This window comes from Dromiciops gliroides, chromosome 3 (assembly GCF_019393635.1).
Source record: "Dromiciops gliroides isolate mDroGli1 chromosome 3, mDroGli1.pri, whole genome shotgun sequence".
Classification (NCBI taxonomy): Eukaryota; Metazoa; Chordata; class Mammalia; order Microbiotheria; family Microbiotheriidae; genus Dromiciops; species Dromiciops gliroides.
Genome location: NC_057863.1, coordinates 19,457,266 through 19,480,552, shown reverse-complemented (window position 1 = coordinate 19,480,552; position 23,287 = coordinate 19,457,266). Strand labels below are relative to the sequence as shown.

At 44.4% G+C, this 23,287-nt stretch overlaps 2 protein-coding genes across 4 annotated transcripts in view; one reads left to right on the top strand and one right to left on the bottom strand.

The window, feature by feature from the left end:
• The first annotated feature begins 10,761 nt into the window (after positions 1-10,761).
• Positions 10,762-11,721, top strand: LOC122747088 (P2Y purinoceptor 3-like). The gene has a single exon (XM_043993315.1). It carries the CDS (start codon positions 10,762-10,764, stop codon positions 11,719-11,721), a length of 960 nt encoding a protein of 319 aa, XP_043849250.1.
• A 5,235-nt stretch (positions 11,722-16,956) lies between these two features.
• The window catches only part of MFSD1 (major facilitator superfamily domain containing 1), a 29,330-nt gene continuing 22,999 nt past the window's right edge, over positions 16,957-23,287 (bottom strand). For 2 of the 3 annotated variants that reach the window (XM_043995396.1, XM_043995398.1), the window contains 5 exons: positions 22,587-22,684; positions 20,709-20,821; positions 20,113-20,160; positions 18,946-19,006; positions 16,957-17,459 (listed from right to left, as the gene is read on the bottom strand). In XM_043995396.1, coding sequence (XP_043851331.1) covers positions 17,456-17,459; positions 18,946-19,006; positions 20,113-20,160; positions 20,709-20,821; positions 22,587-22,684 — 324 coding nt within the window. In that variant the 3' untranslated portion in view covers positions 16,957-17,455. Of the gene's footprint in view, positions 17,460-18,941; positions 19,007-20,112; positions 20,161-20,708; positions 20,822-22,586; positions 22,685-23,287 lie in introns of those variants that run through there. The other variant, XM_043995397.1, reaches the window with a different exon arrangement.

Genomic DNA, 23,287 nt, shown 5'->3' with positions numbered 1-23,287 from the left:
TGCTTCCATGGCAGATTTTGTTCATTCCTTTTATTGTCCAAAACTGTAGATGACCATAAGATCAGTGATGTAGAGATAGAAGAGATCTCAGAGGGCATCCAACCCAAACCCTTCATTTAGGGTTTTCCTTCTACAGCTCATTTTACAGATGAAAAAACCGAGGCAAAGAGGGTGAAGTGATTTGCCCAAGGTCACACAGCTAAGTAAGTATGTGAGGCTAGATTTGAACTCAGGAGGATGAGTCTTCCTGACTCCAGGCCCAGCACCCCATGCGCAATGGCACCACCTAACTGCTCCTAAAGTTCTATATAAATGTCAATTATCATTATTAATGAACTGCTGGGCAGCCAGGTGGCACAGTGAATAGAGCACTGGCTCTGAAGTTGGGAGGACATGAGTTCAAATCTGACCTCAAACACTAGCGGAGTGACCATGGGCAAGTCACTTCACCCTGTTTGCCTCAGTCTTTTCATCTGTAAAATGAGCTGTAGAAGAAAATGACAAACCATTCCAGTATCTTTGCTGAGAAAACCCCAAATGGGATCATGAAGAATCAGATACAACTGCAAAATGACTCAAAAACAACATATAGAACTTTCTGACTTCAAAAGTTTTACATAAATGACTTCATTTGATCCCCACAATAACCTTGCCAAATAGGAATTACAGGTATTGTCATCCCCACTTTACAGATGAGAAAACTGAGTTTCAGCGAGTCAAGTGACCCTCCCATGATCACATAGCTAGTAAGGGTTGAGACTAGAACCAAATATGGAGAACACTTTCCACTCCAGGATGTCACTGCTCTTTTACAAGGTATTCACCTCTCAGCAGCTCTGAGAGGTAGGTAGCAAAACCATAGTTGTCTCCATTTCACAGATGAGGAAGAGAAACTTAGGGAGAAGTTTCTTCCCAAGGTCATAGCTCATCACGCTTTCAGATCAACAGCCCTGAAAATGGTTGTTTTCCCTCCAAGTTTTCCCTTCAAGAAATTAAGAATTCTTCTTTCTCTTGTAACAGGATCAATGCAGAAATAGGATTAATGTTATTATGTGTATATATATGTGTGTGTGTATATATATATCTATATCTATATGTATATGTATAGAGATATATAGATATAACCTATATCAGATTACCTGCTGTCTAGGGGAGGGGGGAAGGAGGGGTGGGAGGGAGAAAAATCGGAAATTGTAAAGCATGTATAAACAAAAGTTGAGAACTATCTTTACATGTAATGGAAAAAATAAAATACCTCATACATTAAAAAAAAAAAAGAAATTAAGAATAGAAATTCTCATTTCAAAGCCAGTTTATGGAAGGTAGAGGAAAGAGGAAAGTGGCATAAAGCAGTTTATATGACTTAATTAAAAATGGAATGAATGACATTTTCTCCTTAGACTAACATCAATTCTGCACCTCCAGTCGCCTTATCTGTTGTGACAATGCAATGTACATCGCTGTGATTTTTTTCCCCATCATTCACCATGTTTACACTAATTTAAAGCTGCCAATTAAATCAGATCCTTGTCAACAGAAAATAGAAATTGGTAAATTGCTTCCTATATTAATTCCTGGAGCTAACTTTTCCCTATCTCCAGGACAGTCTCTGAAATTATTTAAATAATCCAATTTGTTATAAGACCACAACACCAACAGCCATGATTGATAGGATAACTCAAACTTAGAACTGGGATCTGGGCCCATTGGAAAACTGGTCTTCTGCAGGAGAAATGCCCGGCAAAGCAAGTTAAAAGGGAAAAAGTCTTCTTGTATGAAATGACTAATATGGAAATGTTTTACATAATTGTACATGTATAACCTATATCTGATTGCTTACTGCCTCACAGAGTGGGGAGGGAAAGAAAGGGAGAGAGGGAGGGATAGAATTTGGAACTCAAAACTTTAAATAAAAACGTTAAAAAAAATTTAATGGAGACAGGCATCTCATATTGTAAGGGCCAACTCACGCCATCCCCACAACATAGAGGCTAGATGCTGGACTCAGAGTCAGAAAGACCTAGACTTGAATCCCATCTCAGACACTTAAATAGCTCCATGTCCCCAGAGAAGTTGCTCCAATGCAATGAGCCTTTGTTTCCACACCTTTAAAATGAGACTCAAAGTAATTGAAGGACCTGTCTCACAGGGTCATTGTAAAGTTCTAATGAAATAATGTACATAAAGTGATACAATAATAATAATAATAACTCACATTTCTAAAATGCTTTACATATCACCTTGTTTGATTATCATTATAGCCCCAGAAAGTAGGAGATATTATTATCTCCAATTTACAAATCAAGAAAATGAGGCTGGGAATTTGTCCAGGATTCAAATTCAGGTCTTGCCACCAGGACTCTCAGCTATAACTTCTATATTCATTCAACACATGTTTGGTAAGCACCTTCTGTGTGTCAGGCACTATGCTGACTACTGAGGATGTGAGACAAGAACAAAGTGGCCTCAAGACCCAAAGAGCCAGAGGCTAGGGTGTATATACATGTTTTGTAAACAAAATCTCTACGAAACAGATTAAAAAGTAATTTGGGGGGAGGGCATTAGCAGCAGAGGGATGAGCTATGATATGTGTCAGGAAATGGCCCTTGATGGGAAGGTTGAAGGAAACCTAGGATTCAATCCAGGAACAAGGGCCGTCACAGGAACAGGAGAGGCAAAGGTAGAAGGATGCGAGATTGAGGCATAAGGTGCTGAGAAGGCTAGACTGGGCTCAAGCCAAATGGCCAAGGGCTTCCAAAAGGAAGAGCCCTTCTATTACCCTAGAGGGAAGCATTGGAGCTTCCTGAGCAGGTGTGATGGTCAAGCCTGGGCTTTGGTAACCTCAGTGTGGCAGCGGTGTGGAAGTTGGACTGGGAAGGAAACGACGAGGGATACAGCTGTCCCAATGATCCAGGCAAGGGGCAACAGAGGGTCTGAACTAGGTCATGTTAGCGACATGGAAGAAATGGTTGTCAATGATATCGGAGGTTGATTGGATACAGTGGGTGAGGTTGATGACCGCAGAATGACTAAGGTGGTTAATGCCCTCAACAGAGAAGGAGGTTAAGCCATGCCTTTCTTTGCAGAGACAGAGTATAGACCATTCCATGCATGTACTGTCAGGTTCGTATGTGTTGGTTGGTTTTGACAAACTAATGGAGTTTGTTTTTTTCTCTTTTATTCCTTGTTATAGGAGATGGTTCTCTGGAAGGATACAAGGGTGCATTTGGAAATGTGGGTAATGTGAAAACACAAGAGATCCCAAAAAGGCATTTAGGGAAACAAGGAGGGAACTTAGAAAGAAGGGCTAGTCTGGGGGATGATGGTGAGTTCTGATTTGGACAGCTGAGTTCGAAATGTCCCCTCCACGGCAATGTCCTTATGTTCCAGACTCTCTCCACTGTTTGTCCTATCAAAATTTACCTGCCTTCTCCCCCATTCCTGACAGGCTGGACTCTCACTTGAGCAGTGGTTTAGACATTAAAAATCTAATAAATTTCTTCACCCTAAGGTCTCAGTGATGAGGGAGCACAATACAAGGGAAAGTCAGGTGATCTTGGGGAAATCATGTCTATTCTCTGCACCTCATTTTCCTCATCTGAAAAATGGGGGATTTCATCTCAATGACCTCTAAAGGTTTTTTCCAATTCTAAGGATGTTTTAATCTCAGGGGATCCTAATCTGGGGTCTATAAACTTGGTTTTGGTGATAGATGACAGGTAGATAAATAATAGAGATAGGTAGGTAGATGGATGGAGAGAGAGGTAGGTAGGTAGGTGGGTAGGCAGGCAGATGGACAGATGGATGGACAGAGAGACAGAGACAGACAGACAGATAGATAGAAAGATGATAGGTAGGTAGGTAGATAGATAGATAGGTAGATAGATAGATAGATAGATAGATAGATAGATAGATAGATAGATAGATAGATAGATAGATAGATAGGTAGGTAGGTAGGTAGGTAGGTAGATAGATAGATAGATAGATAGATAGATAGATAGATAGATAGATAGATAGATAGATAGATAGATGATAGGTAGGTGGATAGATAGATAGGTAGATAGATAAATAGATAACCAGTGTTACAATACAATTGATCTTCTTCATAATTCCTAAGTATTTTATTTTGTTCATTTTAAAAAATCATTTGGAGAAGAGGGACCATAAGCTTCACTAGATGTCCAAAGGGGAGTACACCATGACAAAAATTAAGAAGCCCTGTTTAATGTGTGTTCCTTCTGGGTTAATTTACATTTTAATAAGGAGCACTTGGGCATCCGATGCTTTAGTCAATAGAGTGACTATAACCAGCCAAAGTCATGGAAAGATTGCTAGACTTGGAGTCAAAAGACCCAAATGACAATCCCAGATCTACCTTGTACCATCTGTGTGACCTTTTTCAAGTTTCTGCCTCAGTTTCCTCATCTGGGAAACACAGGTAATAATATTTACATTCTTACCTCACTCGGCTGTTGTGAGGATCAAAGTCATGTGTGCAAAGCTCTTTGTAACCAGAAAATGGTAAATAAATGGGCTACTGTTGTTTGGTCATTTACACTTATGACTGACTCTCTGTGACCCCATTCGGGATTTCCTTGGCAAAGGTAGAGGAGGGGTTTACCATTTCCTTCTCCGGTTTGTTTTTAGCATATGGGAAAACTGAGGTAAATAGGGTTAGGTGACTTGTCCAGGGTCACATTGCTAAGGCCAAATTTGAACTCAGGTCTTCCTGGTGCTCTATCCACTGTGCCACCCAGATCCCCAAATAAATGGGAGTTGTTATCTACTGTGGGTAGAGGAAACTTTCCTCTTTACATTATAGAACATAAGTGTCTGAAGGCAGAATGGTGTGTAGTAGGCAGAGGGCTAGACTTGGAATTGAGAAGAAATGGGTTCAAATCCTGTCTCTGACACCTGCCAGTTGAGTGACTCTGCAAGAGTCATCCAAGCCCTAGAAGTCATATATGATGTGTCTATGGTGGGGAAGGGTGCCAGAGCCTGCTGTATTTTCTTTTAATATAAAAGCTCTTCTTAAACTGTAAAGCAGTGAATAGACACGAGGCATTATCAATAAATGGATTTGAGTAAACACAAAGCCAACGGGGCCTTCCATTACTAGCTATGCTGTGTGGGCCTTCACTGCCCTCCAGTGGCTGACTGGGCACATGACACCAACATTTCCTAGATCATTTGAACTACAAGCCCTTTATTTAAAGAGTGACTCAGAATACGCCCCTGCCACCTAACCAAAACCTAAAATAAAATCAGGGTGTTGGCCCTTGTAGAATGTGGAATAATCAGTGCGACCCCAGGGCCTGGCCTTGCTCTAAAGGCCCCCAGACCAGAACACCTCGGCACCAGGGAAACTCACTGGTGGGTCACAGGTTGCATTCTGGAAGCCAAAGTAGATCCAAATCAATCCGATTCTAATTATCCGTCGCTCTTGTGAGACAGCTTAGCATTCTTAGCTGCATTTCTTTAGCAGACAGAACAAACTTTCCAAATAAGCATCTTCCAGATAGTCTGTAGATAGGACAAATTCTTGAAGTGGGATACTCCATAGCAGTCTTCAAATCTCATGGAAGGGGCTGAAGAACGTGGCTCTACCTTTTACAAAAGGGCATATTTAAAAAAACAAAGAGCTTCACTTTCTTCCTAGTTGGATGTCTGTACCCTGCCCCCAGCATCAAAGAATGGAAATCTGTAACAGTGAGCAGCGTTTCAAGATCACTGAAAGCTCTGCTTAACTCCCTAAATAAGATTCCAACTCTTTTGCTCAGTTCTAGGCCCACTTCTTTGTCCTAAAACACACTAGTCCAGTCATTCTGGGCTAACTCACTGGGTGGCCATCTAGCTGATGTGTCCAAAGTCTAAACAATATTTTCTTTCTTTTCAGTTTTTTCTAGAGGAAAAATAAGGTGGGTGCTGTCTTGGAATGAGAAAGGGTGAGTGAATAGAATGGTCTTCTGCTGTGGATTTCACCCAGTGAGGCCAGTAGATCAAATGAACAGAAAGCTATATTGAGGGTGAGATGTGGCATTGGTGGCATACAGAAGCAATACAGAGAGAAGAGAAGAAAAGAAAATGGCAGGCTGCTCTTGAGTTCCAGCATCTCCTATGGTTTCCTCAGAGTCTCAAGACCTAACTGTGGCTTTAGTGACTGTTCCTATGCACCGAAACCCAGCATTCCCTAGAGCTGCATGAAGCTCTACCCATGTCTTCCATTTGAGTGATTGATGTCTACCATCCCTCCTTTTGTCTGCCAGAGAGACAAAGTTGCCAACTGGGAGCTGAAATTCATGCAAATAATGAGTCATGAGAAGCGCCTCCATGTATTCTAAATGCACATTTGAAGTCATAATTGTATGAAATGTTGTCATTGGTTCCAATCCAAGGGAAATAATGCAGTGTGGATTTGAATGATGCGACCCCTGTATGGAATTCATTATTTGGATTCATTGGGACTTAGTTATAGCTGTGGGTCACTATGGGGAAGAGGGGGGAAGATTGAAAAAAAATTGATAACTGATAGGCAGATAGATGACACATAGGGAGATAGATGTTAGCTAGGTAGGTGGATGGATGGATGGGTGGATGGATGGATGGATGGATGGATGGATGGATGGATGGATGGATGGATGGATGGATGGATGGATGGATGGGTAAGTACATAGGCAGATAGATACATACATAGATAGATACATAGAATGAAGGTAGATATAATAATAAAGATAGATAAACAGCTCTATTCTGTGGGATTTCTAATCCTAATTCTAACTCTAGCCCATTTGCCCATCAGGGCCTCTTGACCTATTGACTTCCAGTCAAAAACTTCAGGGTTGGAGGAATTATTCTGCAAAAAGATGTTATGGTGTCTGGGCTGAGAAATCCCCCAAAACTAAGGACTCTGGGGAAAAGTGCTTGAGATTATTTTTAACCAATCCAATAAGCATTTATTAAGCACCTACTATGTACCAGGTCCTGTGCTAGATGCCAGGGATACAAAGGTGGGAAAAATCCCTGCCTGCAGGGAGCTTCCAATCTACCAGAAGGCACCAAAAGAAATATAACGCTAACCAAAGTGCATTTAAGTTGTCTTCCAAAGAAAGGCTTAGCATGCAGTTATGCAGATGTTAACAAGTCAACTCACAGCCACAAAATCATATTAAAATGCAAGTGAATGGTATAATCATGTTGCTGCCATAGCCACTTTTAACAGGATCAGTGATCTTTTGTATCTAACTTCCTTTCCTTAATCATATATTTGCATTTTTGTGGGGGGAAAAAAAGCATCATTCTCTGGTGACAACTTGGGCTAGAGTCTTTGTGTCCTCTGGACAATTCCATTTACACAGGTAGAATAATGGGAAAGCCACTCTACCTGGAGTTGGGGTGTCTGGGTTCAAATCCCAGTCCTGACTCCCGTTGGTTGTATGACCGTGCACAAGTAATTACTTTTCTGAGTCTTTTTTTCTTCATCTGTATAATGGGGGGTAACAAAACTTCTTTACTACCTAATTCACACAACTGTCATCCCAAAAGTATTTTTTAAACCTTAAAAAACAACCATAGTTCCCAGTTTCATAGCACTTCCACATTTTAAAATTATTTTCTTCTTAAGAACACAGTAAGATAGGCAGTATATTATCTCCATTTAAAAAATGAGAAAACTTGGGAGCAGCTAAGTGGCACAGTGGATAGAGCACTGGCCCTGGAGTCAGGAGTACCTGAGTTCAAATCCGGCCTCAGGCACTTGACACTTACTAGCTGTGTGATCCTGGGCAAGTCACTTAACCCTCATTGCCCCACCAAAAAAAAAAAAAAAAAAAAAAAAAACGAGAAAACTGGGACTTTGTGGGTGATTTGCCCACACTCCCACAACCTATGAGTCTGGGGCAGCATTTGAACCCAGATCTCCACTGAAAGATCATTAAGAATTCCCTGCCTCCTTTGGGAAGCCCCTTATCACGGCCATGGGCTCTTCCATTCTGAGCAAACAGCTGCTCTGGTACGTACTGGGGAATCTGGTTTTCTCCATTCAAGCACAGCTGAAAGTCTCCATCCACTTCTTTTTTTTTCCTGCATGACCCAGAGGAGTCATGATTACTGATCACCCATACAGCAATGCACCAGGGCAGCCTGCGCCTTCTGAGATCCTGTACCAGGTTGCAGCCCACGTCTAAAATGGACCCAACCCCCACCAAAAAGAGGCAATTAAAGTCGTTAAATCAAAGCTTCCTACCTAACCCTTATCTGTCCTTACTCTCCCTGGGGAAATGGCTGAAACTGTGCTCCCCCATTGTTTCCTGTGTGCCGACTAGCCTTCTGACTCTGTGAAAAGCATGACAGTCCCCCTCAGTTATTGGCCATAAGTCACTCACCCCCACTCCCAACCTGTTTTCTCCTCTGCAAAATGGATATGATTCTCTTCCTCATTGGTCGTTGTGAAGAAAGCACTTTTTAAACTCACACATGCCATTGACATTTCAACTATTATTCCTCCTCCAATCCAGTGGTGATTGGCTTATGGGTAGGAACTGTCTTCTTTATTTTCCACAGAACTGGGAGCATAGTAGGTGCTCAATAAATTCCCCATAATTGACTGCATGCCTGATTCTCCTTCTAAAAAGCACCAACTTTGTTTATATTTCCTATTTGCAATGTGACACCAGGAAAAACTTGGTTCTCAGCCTCTGTTTCCTCTTCTGTAACCTTCCAGGGTTGTTTTGTGGTTCGAGTGACATAACATAAAGTGATTTGTAGACCTTAGACAATGATATAAATAGTAGCTATTTTCTGTATTATTGATTCTCAAAGGATCAGATGGGATATTTGTAAAGTGCCTAGCACCTAGTGGGTGCTTAATACTTATCCCTTCTTTCCCCCCCTGTGCAAGATCCTTGGGAGCAGGGACATGTTCATTTCGACCCATGCTTAGAGGAAGGCTTATACACCCCTGGTGCATACTCCTTGCATGCATGAAGGAAATAGGCGTGGATGTGCTTTAATGAACGCTTTCTCCCCATCTGAATTTGTTTATTCTGCACCAAGTGAAAGCACCTGGCCTTTTGCTCAGATTTGTTTCCCTTCATGCTCCAGATGACGATACAGGGAACAAGCAAATGTCCTCCATCATTCAAACAAGCCCTTCATAAAGGCCCAGGCAGACCCCAGCCTGAGGCTCAAGAGCTCAAGGCAGACTTCGAGCAGTGATCCTGAGCTTGGGCTCGCCCCTGGGACTGGCTAAGGACACAGGAGCTCTCCGCACCTGGCTTTACCTGTGGCTGACACTCTCCTACCTCGGCACAAAGATTCCAGACACCACAGGACTCGATAGGTTGGGGACCCCTTGGGTCAGTCTGAAAGCATGAGAAACTGTCAAGAGCTTGGTCCCTTACCTGTGAACTTCAGTCCACCCTGAAGCAAAGAGCAAAGAAGTTAACAGAGGGAGATCCCTCGTCCTAGGACACTCTGCAGTCTGGATGGGAGGACTCCTCTGCTCAACAGCTGCTTCTCTTTCAGTGAAGGGTCTTGGACTGGAGTCAGAGGTCCTGGGTTCAAGTCTTTGTTCTGCCATTTAGAAGCTAACTGGCTAGTTACCACCTCTCTGAGCCTGTTTCTCCTCAGTAAGATGAGTGGATTGGATTCGACATCTCTCAAGTCCCTCCCAGTTCTAAATCTAAGAACACTGAATGTGGCATCAAGAAGAATTGGGTTCTAGTGCCATTCGGTGGCTGTGGCCCTGGGCAGTGCCCCCAGCAGCTAAAGCTATACTTAGCGGGAAATGGGCCAATCTACTTTGGTAAAAGAAAATCTCTGTACCAGGAGTTCCCTAAACTGACAGAAACTCAGGTCTGGTATAAAATAATTTGTTGTTGTTCAGTTGTTTCAGTCATGTCTAATTCTTTCTGACCCCATTTGGGGTTTTCTTGGCCAAGATACTGGAATGGTTTGTCATTTCCTTCTCCAGCTTATTTTACAGATGAGAAAACTTGGGCCCCAGTGCTCTATCCACTGGGCCACCTAACTGCCCCCATAAAATAATTACTTAATTCATAAAGACTTAGTTTACTATTTCATTTCTCAAATGAGAGATGAAATCGTAATGAAGAAATGGCCTTTAAGAGTTAGATGGGTGGGGCAGCTAGGTGGCGCAGTGGATAGAGCACCAGCCCTGGAGTCAGGAATACCTGAGTTCAAATCTAGCCTCGGACACTTAACACTTAACTAGCTGTGTGACCCTGGGCAAGTCACTTAACCCCAATTGCCTCACTAAAAAAAAAAAAAAAAAAGTTAGATGGGTAAGGCAGCCAAGCCATAAGTCACCTGTATTCTTCACACAGTCCATCACGTTTTTAAATTGCACATCACCATCTGTGCTATTAAACAGAAGGAAAAACCATTCATTTAGGTAAACAATACCATACCAGCTCAAAGAGAGTAAAATTAGCTGCTATTTCCCAGGTTGTCCAGGTGGTTTATGAAGGGTGGAGAGGGTCGTCTTTTTCCTTGTCTTGTCATTCTAACCCCGTCAGCAGAATCACCTTTTGATCCCCTCTGGACTGTGACTTGGGCGCTAATGTCATCTCTTGAAAAAAGTTGACCAAGGCTTTGGAAGCGTCCAGTTCGTTTGCAGAATCTCCCTGGCACAGGGGATGGTGGCAAAGGTGATGCAAACCCAACGCTTCCATTTTGCTTTCCCACAGGGGCAGGGGCAGAAACCAGGCCCTATTCAAACCAAAAGGAGCCAAAGGGGTCGCCATGGAAGACGACGGCGGGCTGGCGGCCAACGTCTCCTCGGAAAACGAGTGGTGCAAGATTGCGGAGGACTACAAGAGGATCTACCTGCCGGTGACCTACAGCCTCGTGTTTGTGCTGGGGCTGCCCCTCAATGGCGCGGTGCTCTGGCTGTCCTGGTGCCGCGCCCAGCGCCGCACCTGCACCGCCGTCTACCTGGCCAACCTCATGGTGGCCGACCTGCTGTACATCGCCACGCTGCCCTTCCTCATCATCAACTACTCGCTGGGGGACCGGTGGCCCTTCGGCGAGGTCTTCTGCCGCCTGGTGCGCTTCCTCTTCTACGCCAACCTCTACGGCAGCATCCTCCTGCTCACCTGCATCAGCGTGCACCGCTTCCTGGGCGTGTGCTACCCGATCCAGTCCTTGGCCTACCGCACCCGGAGGCTGGCCCACGTGGGCACGGGCGCCACGTGGGCACTGGTGGTCCTGCAGGCGCTGCCCACCTTGGTCTTCTCGGAGATGGGGCCCAGCGACGGGCGGCTCGTCTGTTACGACCTAAGCAGCCCCGACAACTTCGGCTCCTTCTTCGTGTACGGGATGATCCTGACCTTCTCGGGCTTCGTCGTGCCCTTTCTCATCATCCTCATCTGCTACTCGCTGATGGTCAAGGCCCTGCTGAAGCCCGAGGAGGCCGGGTCGGGGCTGGGCGCGGCTGCCCGTGCCAAGTCCGTGCGCACCATCATCGCCGTGTGCGGCCTCTTCACCCTCTGCTTCGTGCCCTTCCACGTCACGCGCTCCATCTACTTCTTCGTCCGGCTGCGTGCCAACGATAACTGCTCGCTGCTGACGGGGGTCAGCGTGGCTTATAAGATGTGGCGGCCTCTGGTCAGCCTGAACAGCTGCTTAAACCCGGTGCTCTTTTTCCTGTCTGGTGGCTCCAACAGAATCAGGCTGATCCAGGAACTGTGGCACAAGAAGTGAGCCAAGGGCCAGCCCCAACTGCCGCAGGTGGGGAGCTCCGTGCTCTGCGGAGGCGGACCTCGGATGCAGAGCTATGACAGGAATTCTTGTGCCCAGGACAAAGTAATTTAATCAGGCGGGGGAAGGGGCAATACAGTCCACCCTTGGTACAAGCACACCAGAAGAGGGTGAGCAGCTTACTCCTAACAGTCCAACCTATTCCCCATCCACCCTTTGCATTGCCATAGATTCTTGACCCTCCAGAGGAAACTGGCAAGAAGGACAACAGAGTACAGCATTGGGGGAATGGAAGCCCTGGAAAAGGCTACAGGAGTGACAGGTAGCCCAGGGTTAAGTCTGGGAGGGGAGTTATCACAGAGGTAAAGGGACCAGAGGATGCCACAGGTAAGAAGGCACCCTTGCACTCAATGCCCTGGGACAAATCTCTAGCTGCCCTACCTTCGTTATGGCTCTGCTCTAATAGCTTGACTTCAGGAAATCTTAATGGAGAAGTGATCGAAACCTTCTGGAAGATCAGAGATGGTGCTAAGCAAAAGAAAAATAATCTGACCCAAAAATAGTAAGGGACATGGCACATTTATCCCTTGCTTTTCTGAGAGTTCACAGTGAAATCCCACACAGTGGTTCAGCTGAATCCCATCAGCCCCTGTCCAAATGCCTTTCAGGACTGGTCAGACTAAAAGGCAGCTGTTTGCCACCCTGGGGACAATAGTAGGAGGTATGGAGAGAACAGCTGACAATGTTTTCAACTGCCGTCAAAACCTAAGACCTAAATTCGAATTAACAGCACAAGCTATTGTAGGAAATAATTTTCAACACCGAGTCCTGAACTTTATGATGGTGTCCCTCAAAGTGTCCCTTTAAACAGCAAATTACAGATGAGTCAATCTGCCTTAATGGAAAGAGGAAAGACAAAGATGAGGGATGGAGGAAGGAGATAGAGGGAAGGAAAAAGGGAAGGGGGAGGGGGAAGGGTGTGAGAGAGAAAGGAAAACAAGAGAGGGAAAGGAGGAAGAGACGGAAGGGGGAAAAGAAAGGAGAAGAAGGGGAAGAGGAGGAAGGGAGAGAAAAATGAGAAGGGGAGGGAAAAGGAGAGAGGGGGAAGGGAAAGGAGGGAGAGAGGGTATGATTTGAAAAACATCAAGTGTAGTTTTACTGTTCTTAAAATTCTCACAGCAGCTTGAAGAATAGATCCTAGATGTAGGAGTTCCTCGTAATTCTTTCTTCTAATGAAAAAAGTGTTGCCCTGGACAACTCTCTAAGACTCTTAAGTTACAGGGCAAGTACTGGTGGACATTGGTAAGATCTGGCTTTTTTAAAAAGTTCTAGCTTTTTATGACAAAGAAGAAAAATGATAAACATTGTAGGGGATATGGGGAAACTGAGATGCTAATGCATTGTTGGTAGAGCTGGTCATTCTGGAGAGCAATTTGGAACTATGCCCAAAGGGCTATAAACTGTGCCTACCCTTCGATCCAGAAATACCAGTGTTAGGTCTTAAAGGAAACGGACTTATATGTACAAAAATAATTAAAGCAACTCTTTTTATGGTGGCAAAGAATTGGACATTGAGGGGGTACCCATCAATTGGTGAATGGCTAACCAAGTTGTGGTATGATTGTACTAGAATATTATTGTGGTAGAAGAAATGAGCAGAATGATTTTAGGGAAAAAAATGGACTTCTTTGAACTGATACAAAGTGAAGTGAGCAGAACCAGAACATTGTACAAAGTAACTGCAATATTATACTAAGAACTGGGTGACTTAGCTATTCTCAGCAATACAATGATCCAAGACAATCTTAAAGGGCTCATAATGAAAAATGCTGCCTCCAGAGAAAGAACTGGTGCTGTCTGAACACAGACCAAAGCATACTGTTTTTCACTTTTTCTTTCTTCCTTTTTTTCTTTTTCTTGCACAAAGTGACCAACATGGATAATCTATATCAGATTGCTTATTGTCTCAGAGGGGGCAGGGAGGAAGGAATAGAATTTGGAAGCTGACTTTTAAAAAAGCTGAATGTTAAAAATTGTTTTTACATGTAAATGGGGAAAAATAAAATTGTAAAAATTGTAAAATGTGAAATAAAATTCTAGCTTATTCAAAATTACCTGCATGGATGAAACTTCAAGGCAGGAGGGTCTTCCAGTTCCATTTTTCACAAAGATAAGATGAGGGAGGCACAAGACAAGTGTTCTGAAGATCTGGTGGGTTCAGGGGACCCCAAGCTCACTGTGGGCCAACAGCATGGTGCCACAGCCCAACAAAGGTCAGCGATCTTGGGCACACTCACAGGGACAGCTTCTGGGAATAGGGAGGAGACTGGCCTACTGTCCTCTGCTGTCTATAGACCTCATCCCCAGCACCAGTTTCAGAAAGGCATAAAAAACCTGGACAAAGAGCCTTGAGTCCATGACACCAGAGAATGTTTAGCCAGGATTAAGTAACAAGCTGTCTTCAGGAGAGGATGAAGGGCTATCCCACAGAGGATGAAGTGGGACTTATCTTGTGTGACCCCCAATGGACAGGACCAGGAGCAGAGGCAAATTTAGCCTTTGACATTAAGAAAGACAATTTAGGGGGCAGCTAGATGGCACAGTGGATAAAGCACCAGCCCTGGATTCAGGAGGACCTGAATTCAAATCTGGGCTGTCCTGGAGTAGAACAGGCTGGAGTTTGACTTCAGAGGCTAGAGAGCCACTCATGAGGTATGTCAGAGATACTATTGTGTTTGTTGAACTGGGTGGTCACTAAGGTCCTTCCGACCCTCAAATTCTGGAGCTGGGAATGAGTACTTAAATTTAAAAGGATGTTATGATAAAGTATGATTCAATCACAGATTAGGAAGATGTACACCAAGTCACCAGGTGCACTGAAGCCACACTACCACTGTTTAAAACATCTTCAGTTAAACATTTTCAGTGTTTTGAACAGCTCATTGTCTGTGATCAGCCTCCTGCTGTTATGAAATCTTTAAATTACCACCACCAGGCACCAAACTCATAAAGGAATCCTGGACCCCAAAGTGGCTCAGACAGCAAAATGACCAGGCCCCAAAGGTGTGTCTGTCTCGGACATCACATGGCCCAAAGGTGGGTTCTACCCCATCTTTCTCTTTTTTGAAGAGGATGGCCTGATGCCTTGTTTCTCCAGAAGTTAAGAAATAGAAATGTTACTAGTCTGGAAGAGATTTATTTCCAAAATTAATTCAGTGGTTGTCATTTGTCCACATTGTCTTTGTTCTGGCTCACCTATTAATTTCTTTTTTTCCCCACTTGAATATTTTATTTTTCTAACGCAAACAAGATCAGAAGGAAAACAGAAAGCCAGGAAACAATTTTCACAGCCAGTGTTTCTGATAAAGGCCTCATTTTCAAATATATAGAGAACTGAATCAAATTTATAATACAAGTCATTCCCCAAATGAGAAATAGTCAAAGGATATGAACAGGCAGTTTTCTGATGAAGAAATTAAAGCTATCTATAGTCATGTGAAAAAAAATGCTCTGAATCACTATTGACCAGAGAAATGCAAATTAAAACAAGTCTGAGGCACCACCTCACACCTATCAGATTGCCTAATATGACAAAACAGGAAAATAATAAACGCTGGAGATGTGGGAAAATTGGAATACTGATACATTGTTGGTAGAGTTGTGAACTGATGCAACCATTCTGGAGAACAATTTGGAACTATGCCCAAAGGACTATAAAACTGTGCATACCCTTTGCCCCAGCAATACCATTTCTGGGTCTGTATCCCAAAGAGATCATAAAAGGGGTAAGGGGACCCACATGTACAAAAAATATTTATAGCAGCTCTTTTTGTAGTAGCAGAGAATTAGAAATTGAGGAGATGCCCATCAACTGGAGAATGGCTAAACAAGTTGTGGTATATGACTGTGACAGAATACTGTTGTGCTGTAGGAAGTGATGAGCCAGTGGATTTCAGAGAAACCTGAAAAGACTTAGATGAACTCATGCTGAGTGAAGTGAGCATAACCAGTACACAGTAACAGCAGCGTTGTGTGATGATCAATTTGAAAAGACTTATGATGGAAAATGCTATCCACATCCAGAGAAAGAACTATGGAGTCTGAATGAAGATGGAGGCATACTATTTTTGCTTTATTTGTTGTTATTTTTTTCTTCCTTGAGGTTTTTCCCTTTGGTCCTGAGTCTTCTTTTATATGTATAACATGACTACACATATATCACCTATTTCTGATTGTTTGCCATCTTGGAGAGGAGGGAGGGAAGGGAGGGAGGGAGAAAAATTTGGAACTCAAAATCTTACAAAAATGAATGCTGAAAACTATCTTTACATGTAATGGGAAAATAAAATACTATAAATAAAATAAAATTGTTAAGTATTTTATTTTTTCCAATTACATGAAAAGGTAGTTTTTTGTTTGTTTTTTTAGTGAGGCAATTGGGGTTAAGTGACTTGCCCAGGGTCACACAGCTAGTAAGTGTTAAGTGTCTGAGGCTGGATTTGAACTCAGATACTCCTGACTCCAGGGCCAGTGCTCTATCCACTGCGCCACCTAGCTGCCCCGAAAAGGTAGTTTTTAACATTCTTTTTTTCCTAATAAAAGTATTTTATTATTTTCCAGTTACATGTAGAGATAGTTTTCAACATTTGTTTATATAAGATTTCCAATTTAAATTCATTTTTATAAGATTTTAAGTTCCAAAGTTTTCTCCCTTCCTCCCCTTCCACCTCCCCAAAACAGCAATCTGATTCACCTATTAATTTCTAATTAAGATTGAAAATGCTTGGGGCAGCTAGGTGGCGAAGTGGATAGAGCACAGGCCCTGGAGTCAGGAGGACCTGAGTTCAAATCCAGCCTCAGACACTTAACACTTACTAGCTGTGTGACCCTGGGCAAGTCACTTAACCCCAATTGCCTCACTTAAAAAAAAAAAAGATTGAAAATGCTGTTTCTTCATGACATGAAAGTAAAAAATAAATGCTCACATACATTTATTAAATTAAAAATAAGACTCCATTTTTCTTTTTGTTAACAACTGTTATCTTATTAGTACATATCTTAGTCATCACAAGAAATGTAAAATATATTTTACCCACAGGACTATCATAGGATGAAGAGAGGCTAAGAAATTTAAAAACAGCTCTACCTAGTCAAGGAGATCTAGTCATGAATTTTCCCTAAATAAAAATAGCTTTAACCTGCATATTCCCCATTACAAAAATAGAAGCAAATAGACACTTGAGAATACACCATTTTATTTGATATAAAACTTTAGGGTTCTTTTGGTTGGTTGGGGGCTGTTGGGTTGTGTGGTTTGGGTTTAAAAAAAGGTAACCCTACTAAATAAAACTTCCAGATTCAGGAAATACAAAAATGAGATGACCTCATGAAAAGCCCTTCAGCAGAGTCATCTTCTCCAGTTTGATTCACTGCCCAGGGCAAAGGGGAGCAAGGCTTTCCAGAGCATTTTGCTGGACGTGGACACTAAATAAATTATTAGCAAGTAGTTACAGGTAACTCCTGTGCAACACACTTTACCAAAGACATGATCTAGATAATGTTCACTCTTACAGAAATATACTTGGAGAAAAGAACTTGGAAATAAGCTGTGTACACCCAGTGAAAGTTATTTCCAAAAGGCCTCTTTCCCCCTTCTAGCCCATCACTGCTCCCCAAGTGTCCAGCTCTCCTGAGCGCAGTATCCAGCCGCCTCTCCAGTGACAACTGCTCTTCAAATTCATCTGTAAAAACACATTAAAGCAAGTGATTATAAAGAAAAGGGGACCAGGACATATGAGGGCTCCCAAGAAGGATCCTAATAAGCATTCAGAGCCTGCATCTTCGTTGTGTCCAGTACTTCAATTTTCTACCTTGCTCTGCAAGGGCCAAAACCCAAATTCACACAAAGACATGATGGTGGAATGGGGAGGTGGTGGGGTCTCCAGAAACTTCCTGTTCAGCTTCCAGACTGTTGTAAACGTAATCCCTGGACTGCATTTGCTGCTCAAGCACCTCTTCCAGGCGACATCACCCCAGTCAATGCCAACACAAATTTCTCTCCTGTTGTAACAAGACCACCTCCCCAGTATGAGACTGAATGAAGACTTTCTGATGTGCCAGTAGTCCTGCCTGCCCCAGTTCCTGCACCACCCCTCATCAGGTGCATTAATGAGCCTGCGTTAGAGCAGGACTCAGAAATCCAGCTTACTTTCCTGGGCAGTATCTCTCCAAAGCCATCAACCTGAACCCATTACCACAGCATACCAGGAAAAGCAGAGGTATGTGCCTTCAAAACTGCCTGGGAAGGAGCCTCAGATCTGGCATGTTGTTCTAGCTGCCAGAAGGGCTTCATCCGGGGCTAGACGCAACAAGAGACGATGCCTGCTTTCCAAAGACCAGCTGTGCCAAATCCAGGGGGGCCCATCACAAAAGGGCTGGCCCCCTGAGGATCAATTCTCTAGCTATGACAACCCATGAAACAGGGTTAGAAATATTAAAATAAAATGCTTGACAAGCTAACTGAAATTCCTTTTTTTAAACCTTCAAAGACAGATGAGTAATAAATATGTTAGCTGAAACAACGACCTCAAACCATGGAGTCTGTTTGGGGCCAATTTTGAAAAGAAAACAAGTTCCTAGTGGACCTGATCCCTTCAGACTGTAATTCAATTAAGTCCAAATCAAATGAATTTTCAGTCTCTTTCAGAACTTTTCTAATGGTTTCAGTAGGCTGAGCTAACCAAAAGATTTTATTGTCTTAGGCATTTTAACATCAACTAAAAAACACTACAGAAACTGTGCCCATCATTTAGCAATGCCCACAACAGGTGACTGATAGAGACAGACAGATAGACACACAGACAGATGACAGACAGACAGACAGACAGATGGGTGAATGAATGAATGAATGAATAATTGGTTTTTTGGAATGCCTTCTTTTCCCCCTTTAGGAAGCATTAAGAAAGTCACCAGAAGAGAGAAAGTTGGCAATATAAGACTATTGCCTTTTCTTCCTTGTCAGAAAGAAGGGGTGCTGGGCATGTAAGGTATCAACACTACAAAAAATGAAATGCATTCTATCTCAAGGGAAAATGAATGGTTACTATCTTTACATGTCATGGGGGAGGGGGGGAGGAAATTAACCCACCACACCCCACAAGACAGGCCATTCTTAATAGGTTACCAAGTTAAGGACACACTCAGGACTTCCCACCTACAATCACTTACTTGGTATGTGTCATCTTCGACAACTCCAGCCTCTGTCTGCTGGTAAAATTAAGGTTACCTCCTATGACACAAGAAGGGAGAAGACGACCCTCAGTCAGGTAAACGCTCACACCCGAGGAACAAAAGCAAGCGAAAAGCAAATTCCAGGCACAAACCAGCACTCCCAGGGCATGGGGTCATCTACTGCTCCCAGCACCACCTCAAGGAGGCTGCGGTTGCAAAGTACATCTGCTCACAGTAACCCTGTGAGGCAGAAAGGACAACTATCCTCATTAAAGCCAAGGAACCAGAATCTGGAGTAACACGCACGTATGTATCTATCTATAGATACATATATATGTATATTTATGTATTCAGCTCAATCCTACAAAATATTATTCTTGAATGTATATATGTGGATGTGTGAGACAGAGCGCGCACACGCATGTGTGTGAGTGTGAGAATAAAGCTGGTCTATGGCTGGAGTGTATATATACATGTGTGTATCTAAGTCTTTTGCAGGGACAAATGGCCACTGACATATGCTAAACACAAATGAAGAACTTTTAGGGAATGAAATGGCACCTCTAATAAAATGAAAAAAATAACAAAGGACCGCCTTTTGTTAAAGCTAGGGTATAACTGTGCCCCTATTTAATATGACGCTCAAAATGGAAGGATGGATATAAAGGAAGAAAAGAACGTTTCTGAAGTACAGATGCCCAAACTTCTTCCCAACCTCCAGCAGGGCCACTTCTGATAATGATATTATATATTCCAGGGGACTTATCTGACAGTGAAGAGGAGCACTGAAATTTTAGAGTGGGCAGCACATACAATATATTACCCCCCAAAAAATAGTCTATAGCACAGACAGAAACAAAGACAGGAGAAGAAACCATGGGGGTAAAAAGAACCCTCATCAACGTGATGTTGTTTCAAATGATCTGAAGCAGCAGCACACAGGGTTTTTAAATCAGTTCCATGAATGTCATAGGGTTCAATTATCACCTTCAGAATGATATTCAAACTTCATCAAATAATCAGTGGACAAGTTACGAAAACCATTGAACAGACTTAGAAGCCAGGACTGAGCTCGGTGTGACAGACATTGAGCAGAGAAATCCCCTCCCCCACACCCCGATTTCACCCAGCCCGAAGAGAGCAGCTTGATCACACCAACATTACCTCGGGTATAGTCCACCAAGTACAGCAAAACCACGGCTAAAAATGACACTATGGGAAAAGAAGAGGGAAAAGTCTTTTAAAGCGATGTCTCTGCCCAGTTCTCCCTACAATCCAGGAGCAAGTCTGGAGCTCCCTTGGGGGACTGAGGGACTCAGCACCAGAGGACGGGCTTGTGGCTGCTCTTCCAAGAATGGAGCACCAGTGCCCAGGTCCCCCTGTCACCACCTGCAGCCCTTCCTCAGTCCTGATGCTGCATCCTTCTCAGGTATTTTACCAGGAACGCTGCCAACCCATGCTAAGGATCGCTCGTTCTTGGCACACTGATGGGAAGTTTTGGACTCTGGTGGCTGGGGCTGAGAACGACCTGTCGTTTTTATACTACAGAAGCCCTATCACAATCCCAGGGGAACATCACCCATGGTACCTCCGCTCCCCCCCCCAAAGTACATTTTCCACCACACCCTACTGGAGCGTACAAATCTCCACACGTCTACTCAACAATTTCCTATAGTTTGACCTCAGGAACAAAAGGAATCTTCCCTTGCTCATCAGGAGACCAAATAAGACTCCAAAAATCTTTGTTATCAAGTACTTACCAGAAACACAGGCAATGAAGAATATTTCCAAAAAGAAATAGCCCCTGAGGTCCAGTATCTCTCCAGCAACAATGGACATGACGGCCAAGCCAAGATTCTGGATCGACTGCATGCTACAAGGAGAAACATGAGTGCAAACATCACTCATGCGCAGCAGCAGCACGAGTGTCTGCACACAATACATGGGACTCTGACGGAGGCGCCTCATGAGTGAGAGCACGCGCACATCTCAGTGGGGCTCACCGCCCTGCAGGACAGAGCCCAGCTGCCCCTGTTCACAGCCTCCCGTGCTCTGCCACAGGCCTTCCTCTGGGCCTCCTGGCATCCATGGGCTGCCCGAGCTGGGCCCGTGTAAGCCCCAGTGCTACGTGACAATGACCTGCTCACAGGGCAGCGGCCCCGTATGCTACCCCCTCACGTGACTTCTGGGTCATCTGTGATTCGAATCCTTCTGAGATCCCGGGGTTCTGTCTGTCGGCCATGGTCTCAGTGGGACAATGCTCAAGTTAGCAAAGCCTTCTGAGACCAGCGGCGACATCGCTACAGCAGACCACGATGGATCCTGGTGACCAATTAGCACTCCCCTCACAGGAGATATAGCCCAGAACTCTCAGCCCTTCCTTACTGGGGGCTTTCCTGCCCCCCTCTTTCTATCCCCACCACCAAGCCCCCTTGGGGCCAGGGCCCAGTGAGCAGCCTCCCTGGCTCCCAGACTGGTTCCGCCTCCAGCTGCCCCACAGCCTGAGGACCCTAAGGCTCTTTAGAAACTTCACCGCATCCCAGGCCTGCTCAACCCAAGGCCGTGGGCAAGCCTGGTCACCACCGGCCGCAAGGTGTTAGCGCCGGTCACTGCGCAGGTGTGGGTAAAGCAGGGAGATTCTGCACAGCTTCTGCTCCTCGTCCTACCTCGCCTCATTCAGCCTAATATGATTGACAACTATTGCTGGCCACTTCAAGAATTCCAGCACAGCCATCCAGGAAGGGCTTAATTCAAAGCCATGAAGTCCTTCACCTCTGACAGGAAGTGAGAACCAGCTGTGAACTTCTAAACAGAATTCAGTCTGAGTAACTACAAGGGAGTCTTTCTTGTTGCCACAAAGTCCCAAGTGGTTCCTGCAGAGGTACAGCCAGAGCACAAGATCTCTGTCGTAAACTCCCCCACTCTGAGCACCCTCACCCTGAGGACAGACAGGGGGATAACAGACACCACAGCAAGCCGGGCAAGTGACTGTCCATCTGCACAGGCCCATGCACAAGTCAATTCAGACCCCTTTAAAAACTGCACAACACCCAAAATGTCCACATGAATTGATCTTCTCTTTTACAAGAGCTCACGGTACCATGACTTAAGCTGGTGAAGGCTTTAATTAACTCACAGAGAGAGAGGGGGACATGGCAGAGCTGCCAAAGCATCACTCAACTGGTCTTGTCCCATCAGCTCCACCAAAATGGAGAACTAGCCACTGACCAGAGAGGAAGAGCCCTAGGCGCCACCCCAAGACATCACCCCACTCTGGGGGCTCTGCCGTCAGCACACATCGTCTCTCGCTCTCAAGCAAGTCTCTTGCTGGGAAAGGGCCAAGTTCCCCGTCCAAAAGCATGCAGGGGTCCCTGACCGACGTCCATCGAGGACGCGGCTTCTCATAGCACCCTGGGGTTTCACTTCCCAGTCTCCAACATGTCCCTGCCACAGCCACATGCGGTGCAGGGTTTGAGGACAGGGATTATGTGGCAAGAGATGGTTTTCTTCCTACCGGGTGTATGTCAACGTCATGAGCCATCTGGGGAAGCGGATGAAGCCTGGCTTCTGTATCACAAACCGAGGTCCACCCCAAGGCCCCAGGGAACCCTCTGGGGCCCCAGGCTCCAGATACTTACAAGCCATACGCAGTCCCCAGCTGGTGTTCAGGCACAACGAAGGCCACCATTGGCCACAAGGCACAGGCAAGAAGGGAATAGGAGACTCCAAGAAGACACTATGGAAAACAGCAATGGAGAAAAAAACCTCTTCAGCTTCCCAGGCATTGGGAAAAGGGCATTTGTTACTCTTTGTGGCGTGTTTCCCAACCAGAAAAGACAAGGGGGCAAGCCTGTTGTTGGGCAGCCAAGCAAAGCTAACTGGTCTCTTAGGAGGCCATGAACTCTCAGCAGTGGGCTGCAAGCTAGTGATGGCCCCTGACACAGCTGAGAAAGTGGAATCTCAATTCTCACTCAGGAGCACAAAAACTCAGGGTGAGAACAGAGTCATTTCTTCATCTAAATAAGATTATTAAAAGAAAAAAAAATTCATTTTCAACCTAAGTCCCCAAAGCAGCGATTAATGGAGCTTTCAGCGCGTAGTATCACACGGTGCTGCTCCTCCCTGAGCAAGGCAGAAAGCCAGCGCTCCAGCCTCCTCAGTCTGAAACACCAGGAGCCACCGAAAAGCCAGAGCCAACAGTCAGAGTCTTGTTCAGACCCAGTGACGGGAAAATACAGAAAAACAAGTGAAAGGCTCGTGCAAATTGCATTCCATGACATTTACCAGCTCCTTACAAGACAAAGACTACAGTCTACAAAAGGTGAATGCTGTTTCCCTC